General features: G+C 38.2%; 1 protein-coding gene across 1 annotated transcript in view; it reads right to left on the bottom strand.

The window, feature by feature from the left end:
- LOC146308230 (uncharacterized) overlaps positions 1–26678 on the bottom strand; it is a 28046-nt gene extending 1368 nt beyond the window's left edge. Inside the window, exons 1-10 of the mRNA XM_084746546.1 lie at positions 26057–26678; positions 23576–23653; positions 22896–22980; positions 22392–22427; positions 21925–22064; positions 20767–20890; positions 19539–19683; positions 19343–19453; positions 14848–14975; positions 5569–5656 (exon numbers count right to left, since the gene is read on the bottom strand). Of these exons, the coding sequence (XP_084602672.1) occupies positions 5569–5656; positions 14848–14975; positions 19343–19453; positions 19539–19683; positions 20767–20890; positions 21925–22064; positions 22392–22427; positions 22896–22980; positions 23576–23653; positions 26057–26246 (1125 nt within the window). The 5' untranslated portion in view covers positions 26247–26678. The remainder of the gene's footprint in view (positions 1–5568; positions 5657–14847; positions 14976–19342; positions 19454–19538; positions 19684–20766; positions 20891–21924; positions 22065–22391; positions 22428–22895; positions 22981–23575; positions 23654–26056) is intronic.
- Positions 26679–27018: the final 340 nt, after the last annotated feature.

Below are 27018 nucleotides of genomic sequence, written 5' to 3'. Positions count from 1 at the left end.
AAGGAGGGAAGGGGAAGGATGGAGCAAGACGGCGATGAGTCACATCTCTGACCTAGATCCCTGCGGTCTACTTTCTACTCTGGTCACGCCCTCCTCTGTGTGTGTGTGTGTGTGTGTGTGACGGTATGTGCAAGTGGTCAGTCCATTGAGAGCGAACCAGCCAAATGGTCTGGCCGGTAATAACAGTTACAGTTTTTCAGTGAGAGATGAGGTTCAACGTGTGCGTCATTACTGCAAAATAAATCTTTACAAAGTTGTAATAATTTCTTGTAAATGATCACACACAGTGTTGGGTCAAACACTGCAGATGCTTCTCAGTGCTGCAGAGAGCTACTTTTGCTAAGGGACTCAGTGAAGTCCTGTACTAGGAGATGGAGTGGGGTTGACCCCGTTGCTATGGGTGACATCAGTTTTCTGAAATAGTTTAGTCTACAGAGATTGGCTGACAGCAGGTGACTGGCCTGCATCAGTGAATGTGAAATTAAATATTTATCAACACCTAGGAGTGTGAAAAAAAATAGACTAGATTGGATTATATTCAATTATATAAGATAATTTTTTTTATTATATTAAAAAATGTATGTAAATAAAAATATGAATTGAATTAAAGTGACATCAAGCTAATAAACTTGGGTATGACATCAAGTTTGATGTATGTAGACTGTTAAATGATTGCATCTACTGAATCATATAGATGCAAGTCAATATACAAGAAAACGTTGCTATAGTAGTATTTGTGTACGGACAAATATCCAAAAACAAGGAGAAGGAGACTGTGGACCAAGTTATGGCTAGGAAAAGGCGCCAACTAGGGATGCCAATTTTGCAAAACATGCTTGAGGTAAGTATTTGTAGTATGCTAAGTATGCTAAAACAGCATACATAAATATATATTTGTTAATTCCCAGGCTATCTTTGGTCACAAGACCATGTCTATTTTATATACACATCACTATACCTCTGATGTTCTCCTGTGCAAAGAGATTAGCAACATCGTGCTACAACAAGTGTGCTAACTTTTGGTTTTACTTCCAAATTAAGTTGGATGATCTGGATAAATTATTGTTATTTTTACAAGCTCTCTAATCACCACACTGATCATATTTGTTGCCCTGTTGCACCACTGTTTCCCATTATTACAGAGATGATCCACAGTACTTACTAATAGAACTGAAGGCCTGAGCTACTGTATGAAAATGAAACCCAAGATATAATTAACACTAGTTCTCCTTCAAATATTTATTTGTACAGATTTATTTGGTACTTTCTGTGGCTCTGTTATTATCTCATGTTGCTTTGGAAAGCCACATATCACAGAGTACACCAGCTGACACATTTTATTAAATGGTATTCAACCACACCTTTATAACAGGGTTTTAGCAATTAATTTACTTCAGAGTTTAAGCCCTCCTCCATGAGACATTAAAATGATTTTATGAGTGATGAGTCAGTATTAATACATCTTTAAATGATCTAAACAGTCTGCTGTTGACCTGAGAATGAAATCCATCACATCTTTCTCTAATATCACACTCTTGCATACAGTATAACCTGATGAAATGATGACTTAATATGTGCACACTTTTGACTAAGGTGTGCACATGAATTATTGTAACAGTGTTACAACATGGGTTAATTATTTCAACCTCAATTATAGCATTCCTATATATAGATACACATATATGCAAAAAGATGATTAGCCATTGTCCATCTGGAGAGCGTGAGTATGAGAGCAATGTTCTGCCTACATTATCTCCATTCATGGCGCATGCTTAAGCAATAAAACACAAGCAGCCTGTGGTTATCTGGAATAAGTAATCCAATTCTAAATAATGAGATATGATTGTCCTGCTCAACAATGAGGAGAGCTGAATGAGGAGAGAGCAGACCATTAAACCGCTTTGGACATTTCACCTGAGCTCCATTCAATCAGGACCAACGCTTAACAGTGACTCATGTGTGTGTGTGTGTGTGTGTGTGTGTGTGTGTGTGTGTGTGTGTGTATGTGTGTACGTGCCTGCGTGTGCTTGTGTGTGTCTATGTGTGTGTGTGTATGTGTGTGAGTCATCCCTTGCTGTGGCATGTTGGATAACACCCCCATCCATACTATGTTATATACGTATGTGTTGCTGTTTTTGTTCTTTGATAACCTGAGAAGAAGAACATCTTGATGCAGTCTGACTGACTGTAATCTACCAGCGAAGGTTAAATAACAGACTTTTAGTGTGTTAGTTAACAGTCTGAGTCAACGGATATGAACTGCTGAGATAAGCCTCTCATTGGCTGACTGGTGCAATCTGTTTCCTTCCCTCTGCTCGCTCGTCCGGTCTCTCTTGCCATGTCTATTGAGAAACAGCATTGATAAGCAGTTAATGGGGCGGCGAATGAAGTCATGAAAACAAGACTGTGCAGCCCATCGGTTCAAAATAAAAAAAAAGAAGTACATACTCACGCACACCTTTCTATTTCCCCATATTTCAATGAGATTAAAAATACTTTTCCACTTTTCTGATGTTTGTATGAGTTTTAAAAATATTTTCCTACTTTTTTGGCCCAATGAGATTGAATATACATATTAAATATGTTCCTGCCTTTTCCATGGGTTCATGATATTTACAAATCAATTTGCACAAGATTAAAAATATTCTGCTTATCCATGTGATTTAAAAAAAAAATCTGATTCTTAAGGGTTTATGAGATTTTAAAACATTTTTTTTCTATTTCATTCTTATTTATGTCAATATCTGTATTTGCAGTTTATCACAGATTGTGAATAGCCGCTGGTGAGAGCGGGATGTGCCCTCTAATGGGTTAAAATCTGTTACGCAGAGGTCCCTGATTGGCTTCACCCAAGTAGGTGTTGGCTTCATCTACCTGAAATGTTCTTTGTTTCTATGTTTTACCTGAAGAAGTTTTAAGGCCCAAACTTTGTATCCTAATAGTTTATTGCAAGTAAAGGATAGTGCGCAGGAACCGTCTCTTCTTTTGCCCAAGAGGTGGTGGCGAAAAATAGGCCTAATGGTCGAATTAGGCAAGCATTGTGAAATAAAACACACGCTCTTCAAAACTGACCTTTTGCAAAAGACGTCCTTGTGTGACTCACAGGAAGTAGGCTGTTAGAATAAGCCTGCCATTCGCCAACTACTTCAGTTGGCAATCACCTCCCCTTTCGCCATCTGCGTGTTACCATTTTAAAGTCCCTGTCATCACGTGAATCAACATCCTCTGAGCTAGCAACCTACACGCTGAAAATGTCAAGTTACCCTAACTAACTAGCAGCTGTTACCTTTTCTTTAGCTATTTTTAATACGTGGGCTCACCTCCTTGTGTAAAAATGTTCCACTAAATAAGTTAACCACATCACTGTTTCGCAGGGGCACAGTCGCTGCATCCTGGGCTTAGTATCACTCAAGATGATTGTGGTTGTTTTAAAGAATATTGGCTATTCAAGACTACAAACCTCCCAACAGCAAAAGGTTAGCATAAATGCTGCTATAACATCAGTTACATCAGAGCTAGAAATTATTTCTTCATTGCATTTTGCATGTTAAATAAAAGCCCCACCACTGTACAGCAACATTTCCCCACTGTGTTTAGACTGGTCTTGGATGGTGGATTTTGAAAGTGAATGTCAATAAGTGAAATACGCCATTCTACCCTCTGTCATCTTCACGTTTGTAAGCACTGAAACAGTTATTTCTGAATGAAATAACAGTCAGAATTTCTATTTTTCGTCATCATACATACAGAATACTGGGACTTAATGGGCTACCTTGACTGTGAAGAACAAGAACAATGTTTCTTTATTTCTACAGCTTCCACACTGATCATCATCTTGTGAGGATGTTGACTTTTTGCCTTGGATGTTTTTAGCATGATGTCATCTGTGTCGCTATCAAGAACTAATTAAGACTCTTTTAAATGGTTCTCCTTTCAAAAAGAGTCACCTGGAAACCCTTAGAAGGCAGCCAGACAACTTTTTTAACCAACTTATGGTGTTAGCTTAGCTACCTTGCTAGGAATAGCTGATAAAAAAAACAGCGAGCAAAAAAAGTAGTTGATAAAACTGCTCTCTTTATCACTGTAAACAGCATATATGCTGTGCAAGAAGTTTGCAACACTTAATATGGAAGGTGGGGCTTCAGAAAGAGTCCATTAAGTTTGTTAAAACAAAATTAAATATTCTATGCTTTTATCGGAGGTTTGGCTATGATTACTGAAAATCAGAGGGGATCCTTGCAAAAGTTTCCAATTAAAACAATGGGAATCCACTGGTTCACAGAGGTTGTTTTCACGCTGGTGTCACCCCCTACTCCCCAGTGTCAAGGCTCACAACACACACACAGCTGTTCCCAGAGGGAACATCCTCACATGGGAACTAAATCTCTCTCCTTCCTGTTGTCACACCTGTAACACACCTGTCTCTTTCTGGTGCCTTCCATAGAGTGTGTATACACATGTGTGTGTGTCTCTCTGGAGTATATAGGCAGTGGTGGCTATGGTGAGTGCTATCGTGGGGACTGGCAGGTGGTTCAAACAGGACAGTCTGTACCTGGGCTCTTTAGCACCCGGTCTGATATCTCAAATAAACAAACACACACACAAACACACCCTCACACAGCCAAGCATTTCATCATTCCCACGAGCAGTGCCCTTTTTACTGAATGACTGGGGATGGTTCACCTCTCTCTTTGTCACTGTTGGTTTCTCTCTTATTTGATTAAGTGGGTGTTAAACTTTAAAACTCTGAACTAATTAGACTGACTTGATTCTTTCTTCATATTCCGTATCATGTCAGTCATTGATAGTTACAGTAGTGTTGTGCCTTCAAGATTCTGAGTGAGATATTCAGCTCTAAAAGAAAATACTAATATGGACAGTTAACCCAGTTCTGTTACTATTACATTGAGTGTGAAGAGAACGTGTTCACACATGCAGGTGGAATGTAAATATATTAATGCATTGTATTTTTGTTTGGTCGCAACTAAACACAAGTATTTGGGGCTTCAAAGGCTCATGCTAATGATAACTGTTCTGCTTTGTTAACAACACGTGCTGAAAACATCTTTTTTCCCTCAGGTCGGCAAGTCTGATTACAGGCGCATGTAAAATTTTTTAAACAAAGAGAGGTTTGTTACATTGGTTTAATTACTGTGGACTAATGTGGACAACCTAACTAGTTGCCTCCATCTCACCCAAGTGTTATCGTTTGTATTTCAGTACTGTTTCTACTAATTTAAACTACACAGTCGACATTTTTTCAGCTTTGTTGCTTCCTCTCCTCCCTCCCTGGAGAGGATCAGCACATCAGAAGTAAATTTTCCATCAACCTTTCACTCAGTCCAGTGAGTAAACTTCCCTCCAAATGTGACCCAGAAGCTCAAAATGAAAAATGCAGAGCTGAGGCTGATACACCACAAATAAGCTAAACAGCATTCATTTAATGCAAGTCAGAAATAAAGTGGAAAAAATAAGACAATTTTATAGACTGAGTGAGACATGGCACTAATGAGAGTGTGTGTACATGTATGTATTTATTTGTGTTTTGAGCAAAGAAAATGGAGTCACCTTAAGGAAGACATCGGCAAGTTTCATCCCAATGCAGCTTCTGGGCCCACTGCCGAACGAACACAGAAGGTGCTCCTGGCCTGCATTCCTGCAGAAACAAAAACATAAGGTACATGGTTACACACTAATGAAAAACGTGTGCAAAGAAATCAGAGACGAATAAATCAATAATCTGACGAATCAGAGCGCTCAACAGGACAAAACCTGAATTCCATCCATTGTCTGTTCTCAGCAGAATAATGACCACTTCATGTTTCTGTTTTGCGAGTCTAACAAAAGAAGGCACTGTTCAGATCAGGTGATGACGGGCAGACATCACGTCTCTCAACCAATGATACAACTCAAAGGGTAGCCAGTGGTCACTGAACAAATAAGTAAACACTGTTCATATATAATTTATAACTGCATGCAGATGTGATCAGATCAGGCACAGTAGAGGGTGCATGTCTTGACACAAACAACAGCGCTTTGACTGTTTCATATCGTCAAAGTGTTGGTCTGTTGGTCAGTCGACCTCTTTGATCCAGACTGAAATATCTCGACAACTATTAGATCGATCCCACTGAATTTTGCACACATTCATGGTTCCCAGAGGATGAATTTTAATAACTTTGGTGATCCCTTGACTTTTCATGTGGCACCAACATCAGGTCCAATATTCCAATTTGTCCAATACTTTGTTATTGCTAATTAGCAAATGCTAGCATACTAAACCCATGCTAAACTAAGATGGTGAATGTGGTTGTCAAGTTGTCACAATAGCAGAATTTTAAACTCAGATACAACGCTACTATAAAAAATATAGTAGCACACAAAATATGACACTTTTTTTTTCTTGTTTTTTCAAGGTCTGTAACAAAACAGTTACTGAACACTGTCTGGCTTTGCTATGGTGCAAGTCGAATTCCAGGCAAGACAATAAAGACTGAGCTTTTTTTTTTTACTTAAAAAATATGTATAAATAAATGAAAATAAATACCTCATTGTACCAGAGGCAATAATTATCCATCAAATCAAACCATATCCATGATTCTGTGGTTAAAATGATCTATTTAATTAATTCTGTACCAGTTAATATAGTTTCCAAGCCCGTATAACCCACTGCATTATCTTGGCAAAACTTAATATGCACACAGTACCAATCATCTATCCTTTTAAAATCTCCTCAGAAAACATAGCTGGCATGCAAATACATGCTACACACAGAGTCTGTTTTGCAGGTAACAATCATTGTTCCCCAAGTTTTGTTTACACTCTATACTTTTTTAAATGTATTTTTAAAATATAAACTATGTTTTAAAACTGGTTTTGTGTTTTATGCTGACTTTAAGTAGCAGCCATCAAACTCATGGCACACATGAACGTACCTGTCCAAATTTGATTCTGGTGGAACCAGAGAATTTAAATGTGCCCTGTGCAGTTTTGTTTAAACAAACAAAAGTTATGATTGCATTCAGTGTAACAAAACACAATTAATTAAAATATGTTTTAAATATTTTCTTCATAAAAGCCATTTTATGTCTATATGTGCTAGCTTGCAGTTTTCTTTAACCATCTTTGTATGCAAACTGCTCTACTGTTCCTTCCACAGACAGAATAGCATTAAAACAACAGGAATGTGCACCATCCATAATACAAATGTAACATGGATCAACATTGCTCCATAGTGTTACTAGAGGTCAAAAACGCCACAGGGTACTCTTAAGTGTCAAAGCTCAAGGACTCAAAATTGTACCCATCTGAACTGGAAATGCATTTTCGAACAACAAACATCAACCTCTGACCTCTCTGTGGCATCAGAGCCAATAAAATGATAACCTCTCTTGTGGAAATCAAGAGAAAATCACTTGGGCTCTGTATAAAATGAATGAAGTCTGAGGGTGCACGACAACACAACGGGGACCTGAATCATCGTCACAACTTGACACAGTGATGTCTGTCTGACTCTCCCTGCCATACCTGCTGTATCTCCTCTAAAAATATACTTAAAATAAAGAGATGCTGGTTGTTTCCAGCCGACAGGTTTGTCAACAGCCTGATAATGCAGGCCATTTCTCCCCTCTCACCACTAATGCATCCTGTCTTCCTGAAACCTGAGCTCTGATTAAAGGCAAACAGGAAGCATTAGTGGTGTGTATAGTCTGGGTCCAGTGTGTGTGTGAGGGCTTTGTGTGTGTGTGTGTGTGTGTGTGTGTGTGTGTGTGTGTGTGTGTGTGTGTGTGTGTGTGTGTGAGAGAGAGAGAGAGAGAGAGAGAGAGGAGAATATTAGTGTTCTCTGTCTGATGGTTTAATGTTCTATTAGGCTCATCCTGAAACAAGATGTGCAGTGTACAATGTAGTCCTGTAATAGTGAGACACAGAGAGCGGGGAAGTCTTACCACGCAGACCAGCACGAGGCTGTATCAAATATGCTGAATGGACAGGAAGTAAATCAGAGAAGTATTATCTATTGTACAGTATAATTAATTTTTCTACTGTAACTTGTAATGAGAGAGGAGTCTGAAACGCCATGACCGAGCTCTGAGCCCAATTCATCCATTCAAGCGTGAGTTTTAATCGAAGGGCTACAGCTGAACACTAAAAATCTTTTATTTCTGGCTGCTCGCTGTTGTTCAGGGGTGTATTTGCTTCTGTCTTCATGTCCCATGTTTAACCTGCTGAACATGAATGCGTCTCACTGATATTCAGTCTGAACATTAGTGAACAGAGAAGAAGAAGCAGTTTCTGCTGTCAGGAATACAGCTGACATGAAAGAATATTTACAACTTGCTCGAATGAAAATCATTTCTGAAGACCTCTGTCAATGCAGACGCCCAAGGTGACCGGTTTAGGTTTGCTGCCAATTGACAAACAACTGGTTTTATTCCTCTATTTCTTCTACTCTATTTATTAATGTAGCTTATCCCACCAACTTCTGACAAAACTACGCTTTGGGTGGCCTAGGTCATTCACTAAATGTTAGCTTTTTTTTTTTTTTTCCTTTGATGTGGCATTTCAAAAGTTTGCTTCACATTTACTTGCAAATTCTTTGGAAACATGACTAATGTGAAAAATGTTAAATGCTTGTAGCTTGAAAATGACTTTGGTGGGATGAAGAGGTCACATGTTATTGATTATGTCCAGTAAGAAATTGTCTAACATGAACACAATTTGGTGCTAAATGAATAAAAAGAACAGAAAAGGGAAGGTGATAAAACACTGAAAAGGGATTTGAAAGAGGATTTTTCTAGAAAATGTTTAGAGTGTGGGATACCAAACTAAAAATCTGTAAAAACATGTTCCTTTGCATTTTAAATTTTTTTTAATTACAATAAACAGATTGTATTTCCATCTTCTGGGTACCAAAAGCAGTTTACTGATAATGCATTAAACATCAATGGTTAAACTGGAACTAATACTCTGTGTTGTTCTTCAGAAGTATACTTTCTACTTTTACTTAAGTATTTTTCTAACACTAGTACATTTACTTGTAACTGAGTAATATTTTATGTAACAGTACTTGTACATGAGTATTTTTTCCAGTACTCTTGCCACTACTGTAATTTGTAACTTCTGAGGTAAAACAGAGTGGGATCATCTGCTAGACTTCCAATTAATTCCAAATGCAAAACTAGCATCATCTTGAAACTTTATCTCAGTGCACAGCTGAAGGTCACAGAAGACAATGTCAAAACATCAATTTGAGTACAACCAAACATTCAATTGGGCATATAGACCTTTTGGCATTAGGTTTATGATTATAAATGAATTATGAATATGTACTTACATGGGTTTAAATTGAGCAGCTCTTTAAAGGAAATTCATCTGGAACCATGAGATTAATCTTGAACTAACTAAAATAATGCACATGTTCAAAACACTGTTTTTCCTGTAATTACTGAGCCAAGTTACACACTTATTTCTGGGAAAGTTTTACATAATTTTAGCAATTATAACAAATCATTTAATCTACTACCAAAACAACAGTTTGAATCAATTAAATGAGCCTGTAATGTCACCATGACGTACACAAACACCATGACAAACAGGCCTGAAGTTATCTTTATGGACTTATATGATTTCTTAGCATTCATACATTTTCAATCTATCCCAATGGAGAAAATGCTAATCTAGCAACCTCACTCTAATCTGAAGATTTGCAGTTCAAATGAAAACGTGTGTCAGTATTTTTGTTGACAAGAAGGAAACTCCCTGTTCTTAGATTTATCTGAAACTAGCAACACGACCCGCTGCAGTAGCTCGGATTTTTATCTGTGTTTGGTAGCGTTTCCGATTCATTTATCTACAGCCAGAGCCTGTGTGGGCGTCTGGCTGATAGGACGTTAACTTGCCAGCTCCGCTATTTGCTTCCAACTGGAAAAGCACACACACACAGAGGCTGACAATATGTACTGGGACACACACTGCGGACAATATATCACACAGAAACACACAAACACAAACAGACGACGTGGTTAAACTGTTGTTACTGTAGGTGGGCTCATTATGTAACAGGACTGCAGTCATTAAATTAAACAGGCAGGTGGCGAGGAGAGAAGCCGGGCAACTATCAAGGCAGACAGGGAAAAAAATCTCCAGGAAGACTGACAGATGGAGAAGCAGAGAAAGAAGCAGGTAGGAGGAAAAGGAAACAGACCGGAAGATAAATGGAGGGTTGGAAGGGTAGCTAAAGCAAACAGACAGGCATACGGAAAGACAGTTATAGACAGACAGACAGCTAATTTATTCAGCTTGATGGAAATTTACACATGATAGTATACACATACTCAAATCAAAACATAAAATTTTATACAGTTAAGTAAATATATTAAAAACGTGTCACTAACACAACAGATTTTGTTTTAAATTTGAATCTGGTGCACTGGTGAGTACTGATAGAAGCAGGATGGTGTTTGTGGGATCTTCTCAAAATAAACTACATGAAGGATTATGTCATCCAGTGTAACGAGTGACCCTGTGAGTGATCTCCATTTTTAACACAATGGAGACCTGATGCATGGTATAGATAAATAAAGCCACGCTGCAGCTCAGATCTACTTGAATCAACCCAGTTTTGGTATTAGAGTCTTTTCTTAATTGAAAGAAATTTAATTTCCAACTGTTTTGATAATCGATTAATCATTCCAGTCATTTTTCAAGCTAAAATGCTAAATATTGGTTCCAGCATTTTAAAGGTGAGGATCTGCCAAACAGAGTAATGTCTGCACTTCATCACTTGACCACGGTGTGGTTTTGTGGGCAAATTACAGTCACAATTTGTGGTTGATGTGCAGGATGTTCATGTCGTGCGAGTCCTTCTCTTTGACCATTCAGTGTTCTGCAGTGTTTTCACTCCACCTTTTAGTATCACTTGGAACCTCGATCGAGGGGATACCAGTAAAAGTATAGTGTACCAGGTATTATCCACAACTTGTGCCATGCAGTGGAAAAAGAGCATTAACTTTATTACTCGATAGTGGAATAAATTTATTTTTGGTTCAGTATTGTTGACTGATTACTTGCATATAGAGACACTACAATTCACCAACTGTGCAATATCCAATGCTTTTGTTTCATGTGTGTGTGCACCACTAGAATTGCTACTAAATTTTGTTGTATTCTGTGCAATGATAATAAGGGACTTCTGTGTTTTTATTCTTTTCTATTCTACACAGAATTACCAGATTCCAAGACTTACTCTTTACTGCCCAGAATGCTCACATGCTTCATTTCTGTATTTCCTTTTTGGTTTATTTGTATTATATGTTAGAAACTTGATTTTACATCATCTTGTCTGAAGGAAAATCTCCTATGACTCATTCCTTAACTCCATCTCATCCGGCAGAGCGCACACACACACACCCACACACACACACACACACACACACACACACGCACACACACACACGCACACACAAGCTGCAGAGGGAATCCCCATTGGTAAAAAGGGGTGTGAGGTGGCCAGTTACTATGGCAGCAGCACCTGTCTGTTCATTCATAGATTTTTCTTCAGCTGAGTGTTCTGTTGCTTTTATGCACACTTCAGTCAATGTAAAATGGCACTCATTACTAAGTTAACACTGTGTTGTATATGAGCAGATCATCAAAAACGTATTTGAGATCAACTGTCTTTAAATATTACAGTTTAAAAATGAATGTCATTTGTTTAATCTAATGTATAAATCATATGCAGTAGTGTTTACTTCAGGAGAATTGATGATGTAACCATAAAGATTTCCCTGAATGAGGTAAAAGAATGAAGCTTTACCCTTGATAAATCCACAAGGTCATGCAGTGGATGTTTCTGCTGTAGGAAAAAAAAATTAGAATAAAATAATAAAGCAGTATTGCACAGCAACACTTCACAACCAGACAAATCAACTGAGAAATTTAGAGTTTGACTATAAAAATAAATAATTTCATGACCTTGAGAAATGACTTTGTGACAGAGTTGTACAAGGTAATCAGAGACTGCTTTGTGTTCATGTTTGCAGCAGCAAAACAAGAAAAAAAAGAGGGTAATCCTTCCTTTGAAATTGCTTAAACTGATGCAGCGTGCTAGTGTGTCTGTTTTATTCATCAGTTTGTCAGTTCCACTAAAAGGGTTTTATAATGGTGGTTATATTTAACCGATAGAGGGAAGCCCCAAACAAAAAGAGGACTCTCCCTCATTTTGTTCTCACACACACGCACACACAAGAAGCAGGATCAGATCTTCTGACTCATTTCTCTATTTCCCCCCAGGACATTTTTCTCCCCCACCCTGCGCACGCACGCATACACACACACACACACACACACACACACACACACACACACACACACACACACACAGGGGGAATCCCTATTGGTAAAGATGGTGTCAGGTGACCTGTTTCCATGGCAGCAGCTACCTACATACATACATTCATAGACTTTTTTCCCCCTCTTCTTCTCTGTCACCTGAATGAATGAACAAGCATGAATGAGAATAAAAAGGTGAATGGAGGGAGTGGGTGAATAGAAAAACGACTGAATTAGTGAAGGACCCAGGTTGGGTTGCACTTGACCACAGCAGGTAGCAGACAGGTGTGAGTGAAGGATGTCAACCCACAGCTGGTCTTCTATGTTTATCTCTATTGTGTTCAAAAGCCAAACACATCTGTTTGTTTTATGTCTAGTTGTCTGTCTGTCTGTGCTGTTCAGCATATGTGAAAGTGATCAGATCAGATTTGTGTGCTCAGGCATTGTTAATCTATCTGCATCAGTTGCCATGGTAACAATGTGGGTGTATGTATGTGTGGCATTAATGAGTATTATTTTCCAAAAAAGAATTATAAAGCATGCTACAGTCTAGACCATGAGAAAAAAGTTGATAACTAGTTTACTGTGTATGGAATTAAGGGGTGAGCATACACAATTTGACTGAGGACATCTTTGTCTAAAACACATCCATTATTTTGGTCCATAGAACATTTTATCATGAATTACCACACTTCTATCACGGCCAGTGGCCTCAGGAAAAAGAGAAGCTGTATTCAATCATCATCTGTTTATTAACCTTTGTTAATTAGTCAGTAAATCTCATGGTAAGGTCAAAACAGCTGGATTACATAGCACCAGATAGTTGTAAATCCATCATTAAATTTGAGTGAGAATATTTCATTTCTTAGTAACTACTAAGGAGATCTCAACTACTGATTTACAACATTAAGAATAATATATAATATCTAACAAAGCTAACCAAACAATATTTGGTCATTAATCTAGAGTTATTAGCACATGGTTTGTAAGTTAAGATGTATTATGTTTTTTTGTTGTTTTTTTTGTAAAAAATAATAAAACGTTCTCCCAGTTCAAGTCATTATCTATCAGGTTTTTGATTAAGCATCAGCTCAGTTATGTTGACCATAAACTATAAACTATATAGCTTCTTAAAGACCTCACTCCAACTGCTAATATAGTATTAGCAAGATAATGTTAGCTTTATCAACTGGTTCAATTAGCTATGTAACAGTCACAGCTGGTGGTTACAATATTTAGTAGAAACAAACCTTTATGTAAGAACTAATTTGGGTGATGCAACCTGATTTAATCTAGTGAACTGTGTAAATATACAAAACACTTGCTCTAATTGTAATAGGCTAAATTTGAATGTAAGAACAGCTCTTAGTAGCATCGCATGCAGCAGAAGTACTGCTGCTATGGTTACCTGCACACAAGTACAGTTTCAGAGAGTCATATGGCTGCTTCCTGTCACTGTTGCAACTCTTTCCTTAAGGGCTATGTTTCTCAGTTGTTAGCTGAGTAAAATATTTCTCCTTTTTTAGCAGCATACTGCACTAAAATAAGGATCAAGTAAACACTACTTATATTTTCTGGCTATTTTTGTATCATGCATATTTCTGACACTTCAGTCTATACATGTTCATCATCTATTTGACTATCCCTTTCATTTTCTCTTCAGTTTTGTTCCTTCTCTTTTTAAACATCACCCAGTGCTGGCAAAATGCTATATTTTTCTTCTTTTTCTTTCAGTTTTTTATGAAAATGGCTTTTCATGACGCACTTCCTCGACCCTTAATGTGTCAGGGCACTGAAAGCTTCCTCCCTCTTACTCCTTCTAATGGTCAGAGTGTTTGTGTGTGTACATCTGTGTGAACCCAGTTAGCCACAGTGAATGGCAGGTAGGGTGTGTGAACAGACGATTCTCTGTCAATCTTTAAGGATAAGCCACTTAAAATGTGGTCATGAAAAAGGTACAGGTTCGGTTGTCTGAAACAGTTAATAAGAAGATCTCTTGGAAAAAGAACAACCATCATGATGAAATAAATTAAAATCACAGTTGTATACTCAATTTAATGACCATTCATCCATATTATTATTTACTAGACTATTCAATGACTATCATCATTCCCTTGAAAAGCTGTTTCATCAGTCTGGACAGTTCACTGCTTTCTAGAACCTGTCAGTTAGATGTATAGGTGAAGGCAGTAGTAACAACAGTAAGAAATCCAAACTTTTCTTTCCCAGTTTTAAAAGCTGAAGCACTTCATCATTTGTGGCATCAAATTCTGGTCTATTTTCTGCTCCTCTTGCTTCAAACTAGGGGTGTGCTGACTGCCATCTGCTGTCAGCAATACACTAATTGTTGATAAGTACCCCATACAACCCCACTGCAAATAATCCAAACTATCCCTTTAATGTTGTTCTTAAAAAGTCTGAACCTCTTTACTGGGAGGAGGAAGCACGTAAGACTATTAAGCCTTTCTCTGCAAGGTCTAATCTTAATAAACAGAAAGATAAATCTATGATCCTTACTTTCCGCTCCATCTCTCCGGCAGGAAGTTGTCCGGCTCTTGAAACACCTCTGGGTCGCGGTGGACAGAGTGGCTGATATAGATCGCACCATAACCCTTTGGGACTTGATATCCTGCAAGCGTGGAGTCCTACACACATACAGAGGGAGACATCACATTATTATATACAGTCTTATTTAAAGCTACTGAAAGGATTGTTGATTTTTTAGGCCCCTATGGTCAAAAGTTGTAGTGTTTTCACCACCATAACCACAAAATATTAAGTCAAAAATTAAATTATCTAAATAAAAATCTCATCCTGCTTCCTTTTAAATGGATAACATACTACTCACTATAACTTTGCGTTGGACAATGTAAACATATAGGCCTGATCAATCTTATTCTATGGAGAATCTGACCCAGTGGCAGGCCTTAAGAACACAGTCAATCTTCTCGCTAATGGTATCGCTTGCTTATGTAGGTGATATAGAGGCATCAGTATTAAATTTGAGACTGTTTCATAAGCAGTTAACTCCTGATAGTACATTAAAGTTAACTGACAATAAAATCTATTTCTTTGTATCTACTCAATATGGCTTGACTATAAACAAAAGAAAATGCTGGTCTAATAGTTCTGTGATAATCTCCGTCTCTGGCTTTGAAGCATCACTTTAAATGATGACTTAATACACAAATCTGTACCTGTCTGCACTGAGAATTTAATGAACATCCAAGTGTTGAAAAGTAGAGTTTATCCTTATAAAGGTCACCAAGATAATTCTGACACCTGGCTGGATGAACACACTGTACTGCTCACTGGGCTGAGACTGGTTTTCACCCCTTGTTACTGAACTGGGTAAGCAGGCAAAAGCTCAATCCTCCTTTTACAACAGATGGAGATTTACATGTTGTGTCATTGCTCAAAAACTGAACTGGGAGCACGGAAATGATGCAACTTTAGGAATATGCTGTTAACATCCCTTTGAACCAAAATTAATTGGAGGCTTCTTGAACCCTGATGTTTGGCTCAAATTATTTTTAAATCTTAAATAAAAATCTCCTGAGCTGTTTTTCTCCACTAAGCTCTGGTAAAAGGAGCCACCTTGGGGCAAAAAGACCACTTACCCAATTGCTGCCCTTTTAATTCATCTTTTCACTACTTCCATTAGTAGCTGCACTAATGGACTGCCAGAGAACATGATCACTGTTTCTCTTTGCTCTACCCTCTTTCTCATTTTTCTCTCTGCCTCTCTCTCTGTTGGAGTGGAAAATCTTTTACAAATCTCTTTCTTTCTCCGGTTCTTACTGAGAAATGTCGCTGCCCTCGCTTGGTTCATTCTGTCTCACTCTTGCTCTCAGACACACACACACACGCATGCACACACACACACGCATGCACACACACATACACACACACACACACACACACACACACACACACACACACACACACACACACACATTCAAGTTGCTCAAACTCTTGCATATCTTAGTTCCACCTGGATGAGGCTTCTACTTTTTCCACCTGATTGTGAATACTAATAATCTTCTCTCTTTCTTACACCCCCACCTGCACACATAAACATCTCATCGACTCTTTTCACCCCAGATGAAGAACTTCCCTCTGGCTTTTCTTTTTATCTGTAGTGTGTTTGTGGTTTTATAAAAGTACTACCTGGTGACAGGGCAACTGTCACTCTTTCTGTTTGTGTTCCTTGTTATTAATTCAATATCAAAACATCACTGCAGTGTCTTAATTTGACAATGTTTTGAACAAAGCACAAAGAAAGGAATAAAAATGTGCCATACTTTCCTATGTTGAATTCATTATACTATTCAACTTTTTAAAAAAGTATATTATATGAGACTTCAGAATGAAACACTGGAGTTTTGTATTCATCTGGATGTGGTTACAGTCAGGCTGCCATATTGGCACTTACACAAGTGGCAATATGTCATTAATTAAATGTAAGTGGTACTCAAAAGAGCTGTTTTTGTACTTTGACTTAATTACTTCCTGCAACGCCTTGTTTGAAGGAGTGTGCATTAGACTGACACGACAACATCATGACAACAAACAAGACTCCTGCAAAACTCCTTAGTCTTATGCACAGCCCTTCAAATAAAGCGTTACTTTGCTTTTCAACACAAATAATGTGGTCTAGTGAGCATCGATATTCTAGCACTCTTTCCTCTCCCAATAATAACAAATCCATCTTAATTTTTCATTTTCGTTGTTTTATATTATGACCTTTGTGGACTTAATGGCTTTAAAAATTAAATACAGCAGTTGTTTGAGTTCTTTCTTCTCTAAAGTTCTCTAAAACCCCACACGTTATGACCCTGTGTCCCACTGAGACCGTGCAGGAATCAAAGTGTACTGGTGCATTTCCAAGAAGTGACAAATGACTTTCCACTCGGCTTCACAGTGTCACCAGCATGCATCACTCCCACCGCCAAACCCTGACCCCCACACACCCTCCAACTGGCTTCCTTCCGGGGGAGCGGAGCCGATCAATCACAGAGACGGATCAATGCCTGATTGGGCTGTTGCGTAAGGCTGTTTGATGAGGTCACAATGATCAAAGACAGCCAAACGCCCCGCCCTCTGAGTAAGCAGCCATCCAATTGAGAGGACACAGCTTCGTAAAAGTGGCACACTATTGGCTCACAGTGGTGATGTCAAACAGAGAGCAGTCGTTATAATGAATGAAAATCAATGCTGAAACAAATACAGTAGGACACCAGGATATAAGATGCTTAGCATACAGATTTACACATCAATACAAGTTATAGACCTGCATAGATAATAAGTCACCAGTAAATGAAGCATGTGGAAATGATGGCTGCATGGAAGAATTTACGAACAAACCAGGGGTGTACAAAATAATGGAAACACATAATACCAGTTCAATGAATTTCACTTTTATGCATCATGTTCCCATTTTAACACGTTCACTGCTCAAATACTGATAGTCAGACCTCTGTTGAAACTGACATACAATGCTAATAGTAATAGGAATCACTTAGTATTATTTCTTTTACTGTAGTTTCTGCCTCACCTGCATTTTTTAATGCAGCCAGAGAAAGTCTCAAAAATAAAGAGGTTGTTACAGGACACCAACCAATAGTAGCTGAAAGCCTCATGAGATAGAATGACAACAAAAGCTAAACATGATTGAAGACTGACCAAAGTGGTATTTAGTGCAGGGCTCGTATAGTGTATTAAAAAGTGTTTGTGTGGTTTGTGTCTCTCTAACTGCACAGTGAAAGGACTTGACAGTGGAAGACATTTCCATCCATAATAAAATGTCGCCATCTAGAGGCAAAAAGTGCAACACTGCAAACAACATCCCGGCTTGTGTCACTTTTTAGTCTACAGGAGTACAAATACATTAAGTTACAATGACCATCACAAATCCTTCAATGTGAACAGAAATAGGAGACATCTTATACAACAGTGTTTATTATCACAGAGTTTCCTCTGGAGGGAATTAAGTTACCCTACAACAGCTAAACTTGGGGTGGTCAAACTATGGCCCACAGGCCAACTGTGGCTCATTGCCTATTTTTAAATGGGCTGTAAAGTTTTTAAAATAAAGCAGAATATGGCTTGGGCATGTGATGAACTGTGCTGCATACACATTACACATCACAGTTTAAACACTAAATTAAACTCATCTTGAAAAACTACTAGCAAGCCCTGTCATTGTACTTCTTAGGTTAAACACTAGATGTCACTGCCACACAACAACTTCACCTACAATAATTGATAACTAGTTGATGAAAATATTTACCTCAGTTGATATAATGGCGGAATGACCAATGGTTGATAATTTTGTTGTGAATTGGCTACCTCTGCCTGTTCAATACATTTTCTATAGATGATAGATCAGATGGGGCTTTCTAGTCTAGAAACACTGATTTTCTTACAGTGTATTTGAAATCAAAACTAGGTATTTTTCTATTATCTAGCCTGTGACACTATATTTTTCTGTTTATGGCCCACAATCAAAAACATAACTTTAAAATGCTTGTTCTTTTAGTAGTATCAGTATTTCAGTAACCTGAACATACTTGGAGTTTTAATAGTTTGTCTATTTAACGGCCCCACTAAAACAACCAGATGAAAAGTAAATCCTCAGCTTAAGAAAAGATAGGATTTTTATTCACGTTTCTTCTGTATATAAAACTCCAAACATTCTTTTTTTTCATTGTACTTACTTAAGTTTGCTCTTATTTTTGCTTTTTGAGTTGCTTATAATGTTCATGATCTAGGGACTAGTAGTTTATTCTGCTTTTCCACAGATGTGGTCAGACAGTGGTCAGCAGACAATGATGCCCCTATTTCTCACAGACCAGTGCAGATCACCAGTCATCACAACCAAATCTTTGTTATAATGGCTTCAGAGAAAGTGACACTGGATCTCTCAAATTCAGGATGAAAAACACAGAACACTCATTCAGTACTACATGAAAAGCAGTAAGCCAAACAGTCCCCTGGCAAGCAGTCCTACCTGATCAGCTATCCTACGTCCACCAATGAAAGGAGGCCAGAGTCTCTGAACCTCCAGCAGCACTCTGTGCAGGTAATCAGGGTCTTGCATTGCTCGCCGACGTGTCTTCTCCTGAATATGGAGGAGGATTTTTGTTTGATAATTTAATTTAAAGCACAAAGAAGCAGGCAATAACACTAGAGCTGTGTTTGGATACCTGTTCATTTCCACTGAGTGCCAGGGTGAAGGAGGTGAGCAGCGATGCCAGAGCTTTGGGGATCAGAGCTGAGATGAACAGCAGGAGATGCTGGGAGGCAGAGCTGTGGTCCGGCAGTGGCAAAGAGCCAAGAGAGCCGACAAAACTGAAAAAGCAGAGAGGAGAGAGCAGAATTCAGATTAAGAGATGCTACTTTCAACAAACCAGTACTAATTAATAGCATGGTTGTTATAAAACAGAGGTGGGATCAAGTCATTGTTTAGCAAGTCATAAGCAAGTCTCAAGTCTTTGCACTCAGTTCCCAAATGAAGTCCCGAGTCAAGACAAGCAAGTCCCAATTCAACTCCCAAGTCCTAAACTTTGGGTCTCAAGTCCTGAACAAGTCATCATCACTAATCTAAATAGCTTTTAAACAACTTTTTTAAAATAGATTTTTCTAAATCTGCCTATGTAGAAATGAATAGGATATTGTTATTATTTTAGCACCCAATTAATAAAAATGCTGTGGTGAAAGAACAAAGAAGTACTGGCAAATGTAGACGTCTGTGTTTCAATAAAGGAAAATAAGAAAAAAAAATTAACTTTCCAGTTTTAAACTACCTGTGCTTGAGTATAGATAGATGTCAGACTCCCCAATTCAGCGGGTAATGTAGCTGTCTTTCAAAACCCATGACCTGACCAACAGGATTTGAGAAAGCAGCAAAAGCAGGAGAAAGATAGTCATTATGTAGATTTCCACATACTTACTGTACATGTACATTTTCAATTTGCATATAAAAAAGGAACTGAATAAGCAAAATGCAATGGTTGGCTAAGGTGGAAAAGTTGGCATATTGAAAAAAAGAGGACATATTACAAGCCTGTCGATTTGTAGCAAGTGTGGTAATCATTTCTGCATCCTCTGGTGTAGATAACTGGTTTATGCCATGCTTGCAAACAAGACACAAACAAGGAGAAGCCCAATTCTTGCTTGTGCTTCAAATCTGAGAACACAGATGTGTGCCTGCCTCTATTGTATTTCATACATTGTCTTTGAGAATAATCATAAAATCGCGTGAGTATATCTGTATGCAAGAGAAAATAAAACAGAGACAAGAAAGAAAGAGGATGCAAGAGACCGATGGGGGAAGAAGAGAAGCAGCTGGGCAGTTCCTTCTGTCTTTACTAGGAACTGTATGAGTGCGTCTGTGTGTATGAGTCACAGGTACAGAGACACAGGCAGTCTCACCCCTGTTTGTCATTCTCCAGTTTGTCTTTGATGATGTCCATCAGTTTGTCTCTGGCGTCCAGAGCGGTGGAGAAACCTGACGACCACATAGGAACCTTAACGTTCACCGGAGCAGAGATCAGACCTGCAGACACAGAGCAGGAGGAGGTGTTCAGCAAGCATAATTGAAGAAAAGAAAAGAAAAGAATAGAAAGAAAAGTGTTGCTTGAATTGCAATGAAAGGGGAAGTGGGACATTTTGTAATACTGCATTGCAGACCAACAAAACTGACTTGCTAAATAGTCAAGAGAAAGAAAGATTCTGACTTTGTAGCTTAGTGTGATGAGTCCCTCTTTCAGTTAAATGGATCAAAAATTAAAGACATGATAATCAATTTCAGAAAAACTACTAATCCTGGCCTGTACTAACCACCACCAAAGGTACCGATATTTGGTTGAGTAGGTAGAGTTGTATTTTTTAGAATATGCATACTGAAATGTGTGTATTCTTGTTTTAGGAGTTGTATTTTTAATGATTGTGTATGTGGGGGTGTAGTGTGAGTACTGTTGTATGCAATACATACTGTATTTTTGTGACATATTTTATGGTGAAACCCACTGCAAATATCAACTGAATGAATTTTAACTCTCATATTGCTGCTTGTTATGGGAACAGATTTGGTAGCTTCATGCAAGTGGCAAGTAATAATTCAGGGAAGAGTTAAGGCCAGCTTACAGATCTGAAAAACTAGGAGGTGTTTAGGAGGACCACTTCCCTTCTAGAGTGCCAAGATCATCCCCTTCAGAGTTTGAACTGTTACTGTACTCTTAGGGTTTCATTTAAAGATTGCTGTTATGAGGACCAAGAAACACAAGGTTTCCTTCACTCCTGCAGGTATTCACGTATTAAATAGCATCCAGTATTTAACTGTTGCCTGTAGATTGATCATTTGCACAGATTGCTTATACTGTTTACTTGTACTTTGACCTGAACACTCTGAGCCTCCTACTGAAGCACTCTGTAAACAGTGTCCTGCTCTGTCATGGTTGCCCACCAGTGCTTAGTTGTTTTTGTGTTTTGTATGAGTCCGGATTGCAAAAAAGATACTTTGAGGTTTGAACTTTTCGAATGAGTGTCTTACATTATGTATATGTATTCAGCAAGTCTTTGTGTCCCTACCATGCCAGTGCTGGGTGCAGAGCTGCACAATCTCCTGGTAAAGTTCAGGCTGTTCCTCCGCTCGTACATTCAGGAAAAGGCCCAACACCAACTCTGTCCCGAGACGCTTGAAGGCAGAGTATGCACACTCTGGCTGGCCACTACACACACAGATCACACATCTATTAGTTACATAGGTTACATTTACTTTCCCAAAACAATTAGCCTGTAATGTAAAGATGAAGTGACTTGAATGAAATGCTGCGACTTCAACTGTATGTACATATATGAGGACAGAGGAACTTGAAACTTCAAAAGACAGACCAAAATAAGAAACCACAGCCAACAAGAATATGAGGAAGCACAGAGATGGTCTGCTGTGTACTTTTTGTCATTGTTTACACACACAGTGACGCATTGGACAAAAGTGTCTGCCAGAAGAATGAATGTAAATAACTTGAGAGCTGGAGGTTTAGGTTAAGTGTTACCTGAGAGAGAGCTCTTTCAGGCAACGCTCACATACACTGCAGAGAGAAACAGCCAAACACACACTTTAGAGTAAAACAAGATAAAATTATTGAAAAATATGTCCTGGTGGTGCATTCTGCTACACTCTGTACACTGAAACAATAATATGAGCAACATTCACTTGTTAATCCAACATTAGAATCACCGCATTGCATAATTATTGTCAGGGTCTGTGGCTCCAAGTAACAGAAAGTCAGAAACTTTGAACATGTTTGGACACAGGCTTTTGCAGTTGTGTCACAAATGTCTTTGGCACCATTTTTTAGCCATCATGGAAAACCATTGAGCAAGACATTCTCAACAGAAATCTAGACTAAGAACAAGGGTAAGCTTCATAGGCCAATTTAAACTCATTTAAAGTCTTCCTATGACTAACCACCAAATTCTTATAACATAACCACATTACAACAACAACATGTAATATTATTTAATGTTGCAACATTATTCTAAGAATTATCCCCTACCTGGTGATATAATCACTGGATGATTCCAAGCAACGTCCAGTGAACAAGCTGGTGAGAGACAGACGAAGAAGACATGCCTCCTCCCCTAAAACACACAAATACAGGTTACTCATTTTTTTTTTTTTTTGCAGCTGAATTTAAGCACATTTTTATAGTTTTGATCTTGTAATATAAGAGTGTATAGTATATATTATGGTATATATTGATGTGAGAGACAAAAGTGTGGTTTAAAAGCAGAAATCATCAGTAGCTGCTTTTTTTAAACTTTTAGTATTGTTTGCTTTAGTATCTAACATGCTTGACAAGGCTGAGCTTAAAATGTTTCTATAGAGCAAGAGAGGCTGCAACTAATGATTATTTTTATTAATGATTAATCTACAGATTATTTTCTTGTTTAGCATGTCCAGTATCTTCAAATGTTTTGTCCAACCAACTGTCCAAAACCCAAAGATATTCAGTTCAATAGAAAATAAAACCATCAGAAACCAATCATATTCGTGGAAAAGGTACCAGTACATTCATACAATTTTTGCTTGGAAAATTAATGGATTATCAAGACTGTTGCGGATTAATTTTCTGTTGATCAGCTAATGTAATGCTATAATATTTGAGCATCTAGGAGCTACCTTACCACCTTTATTTTGTGTGATTTGAAGGGTTTTGTGTGTATATGTGTTTACCATTAGTGGTGACAACAGTGTCACCGTACATGTTGGTCATCAAGTCAGTTGGATCCTTTAAAAACACATTGGACTTCTCTGAAACAAACAACATGGACTTTATTAGAAACACACAAACTGTATACACACTGCTCACAGAGTTAGTGCACAGTCAAACACACAATGTGCATTTCAGGGTTTAATTCTGCCTGCAAGTGTGCGTGTGCTAAAGACAAAGCAGGCTAGGAGGGTTATAAGCATGTTGACAGACCTTTTTCATTTCAGGCATATTGATAGGAAATAGTAGTAGTATAATAAGTAGTAATAGTAAACACAGGTGTACCCAATGATACTAATTAAAATCCATTTAGTGCCAACAGCAACCCTGACTCTTAATTAGTACCATTTGTAACACCTGTGTCTACCCTACTATTTCAGGTCAAAATGGCTGCTGGGAAAAAGGATATTAATATAATAAAAAAAATATATTAATATAGTTATTAAATTTCATATATGTTAATAGTGCAACTATTAGATTACATTAAAGGGTAGCAGGCAATAATAAGACCACATGAAAAGTTATTATGAGTTACATCCTCCCTCCCACTCGCCCAGCAACATCACGAGGCTCTCCCATGACTGATCAGACTAATCCTGGGGTGAATTCATACATACAGAGGAAACTTCCCCATTCTTCCTTTGCATGAGAAAATCTGACTCATTATCCTGAGGCAGCGGAGACAAGGTCACCATGAGCTCACCAGACACTCCAGACACACTCATTTAACTGTAAGAGTACATAGTGATACAGATAATTAAACCACACAGGTATCACATCTCATGAAGTTACCAATATTTCCCTTCACAATATTGTACCAAGGTTCCAAAATATAGATTTTCTTGCCCTCACATTGTGTGAATCTATCTCAACTGCAGATTAAAAGAGCCCTGTAATCACTCCCTCTATTCAGTCAATGTTTCCCATAGGGACTGGGTCAAAATGAAAAAAATATTTTCTTTGGTCATACAAGTCTAAAACCCTACTATGAATACCATTTTCTTTTCTTTTGTTATGCCACTGCTTGTGCCAATGCTCACATTAATTTTACTTGTCTTACAAAAACTCTAAGTCATATCACATCAGTATATGTTTTTAGTTTGTTAATGATAGATTAGTGGATACTTGCATGTATTATCAGTTAGTGTTTCTGATATGTGTCTAATGAATGTATTTGTGTAAAACATGGGTGTTTTTGGAATGCATGTTGTTAAAGGGACAGTTCAATCCAAAATCAAACAGATTTTTCGCTTGGCCTGTAGCGCTGTTTATCCATATAGATTTTTCTGCTGTGAGTAGCAGAGTTTTGGAGATATCAGGAGTGGAGGTGTCTACTTTCTCTCAAATATAATAGGACTAAATGGCACAGGTCCTGTGGTGCTAAAAGCGCTAAAAAATACATATGGAAAAATCAAAACTAGTGTCTCTGTTAAAAAATCATGACCTGGTTGTTCAAAATAATCCACAGACCTTTTTGTGAGCAGTTTATATAGAGGAGCTACTTTGTTTCTGCAGTAGAATCTACCAGATCTACTTTAGAATCTACTGAAACTATTTTCTTTCTAATATAAAGTGCCTTGATCACCACAGGACTTGTGCCATTTAGTCTCATAGTAGTCCAGAGAAGATGATAATCTCTATGGCCAATATATTACAAACTTGGCAATTCATACCAGAACAGTCTCTATGGATAAATAGCAGTATAGACCAGAGGAATTTAATTTGATTTTCAGGTGAACTATTGTGCTATTTTATTTTATTGATAGGTAGAGCTGCAACAGTTAATCAAATAACTAATCATCAACTTATTTGATAATCAGTTTGAGTCATTTTGAGTCAAAATCTGAATATTTTGTGGTTTCTTTACTCCTTTGTGACAATAAACTGGATATTTTAGAGGTTGTGGACAAAACAAGACATTTCTGGAAGTCATTTTGGACTTTGGAACACACTGATCGATACTTTCCACCGTCCTCTGACACTTTATAGACGAAACATTTAACAACTGATTGACAAACTAATCAACTGATTAATCGTTGGTTGCAGCCCTAATATATAAACACTGTGTATAATTCAGTACTGCATTTATTACCTGCAATATGTTGTCTGACGAAAGCCCTGTCGTATGTTTTTAAATTTAATATATAAATAAATAAACAAAAACTTTTTTCGGGACAGCAAGTTTAGCATCAAGTAGTACGGTACGGTAAACACAGTGTTAATAATTATAATAATTACAATCTGGTTGCTGCTGCTGGCACATTGGAAAGGCTCTGCTAAATGGAACGGGACCTTAATCAGTATCGTTGGTAACACGTGTTTACTCTGCTATTTCGTATCAATATGGCCGCTATGAAAGGTCTACAAAACCTGCACTTCCAGGTGAACCCTGTGATGCTGGCGCTCACCTGTGGCTCACAGACACACACAGACAGACAACATACCACACAGCAGCTCTCTCATCCCCTGTACGGAGCAGATGAAGGCGGTCGGTCTGTTCAGCAGCCGGCACTGAAACACTCTGCTTCCGTGTTTCTCGATCCTCTGCCGGCAGAAGCTCACCGGGTCCCGGTAAAACTCCAGAGACTTATCCCCGAGCACCGACACACCTGCATTTCCTGGTAGTTTAGACATTCAGAGCCGAAAACGGGATTTCGCGGAGGTTTCTCAAAAATGATAACGACTCTTTGTTCAAACAGTGACTCTAAACTTTATTAAGACTCGGTTCAGGTTCAGAATAAATCCTGCTGTCATTGCTTGTTAATCCTTTTTAATCCGCGTGCCTCTCTGCAGGAACGACCTGTGTGTCAAATTACTGCTATCTCATGGATGGTACTGTTTTTTCTGAGGTAACCGAAAGTATCCAGCTGCACCAGACAGTGACGCGTTCAGGTGCTGTCCGTAATTTAGGGTCACCTGTTATCTATGCGATACTGTTCGTTCTTTGTCGTTCCTAGTGTGTATTTTCTTCTGCTGCCACTGCTGGTACTGTACGAGAAGATCTGTGTGTGGCTCTCACTACCAGAGGCGGATCTAGAGGAATATTCATTTCAGGGCGAGGAGACTTTAAAGGGACAGTTCAACCCAAAATCAAAAATACATATTTTTCCCCTGACCTGTTAAAACAAGTGATGTGTGAGCTGTAAGATGTGATATGTGAGAGTTTTCAAATGCAGAGATGTCTGGCTTCTCCAATATAATGGGACTAAATGGCATGCTTCTTCATTTGAAAAACTCAACAGTAATGTCTCTTTTCAAAAATCATGACCCAGTTACCCTAGATAACCCACAGACCCTGTTGTGAGCAGTTTCATGTAGGAACTACTGTCTTTCTAGTAGAAAAGAAAGTAATTCAGGTGAAGACACAAAGCAACTCCTACAAACTGCTCACAACAAGGTTTTTGGA

This window comes from Lutjanus erythropterus, chromosome 20, assembly GCF_056507025.1.
Source record: "Lutjanus erythropterus isolate fLutEry1 chromosome 20, fLutEry1.hap2, whole genome shotgun sequence".
NCBI classification, from domain to species: Eukaryota; Metazoa; Chordata; class Actinopteri; order Lutjaniformes; family Lutjanidae; genus Lutjanus; species Lutjanus erythropterus.
This window is presented reverse-complemented; position numbering and strand designations above follow the sequence as displayed.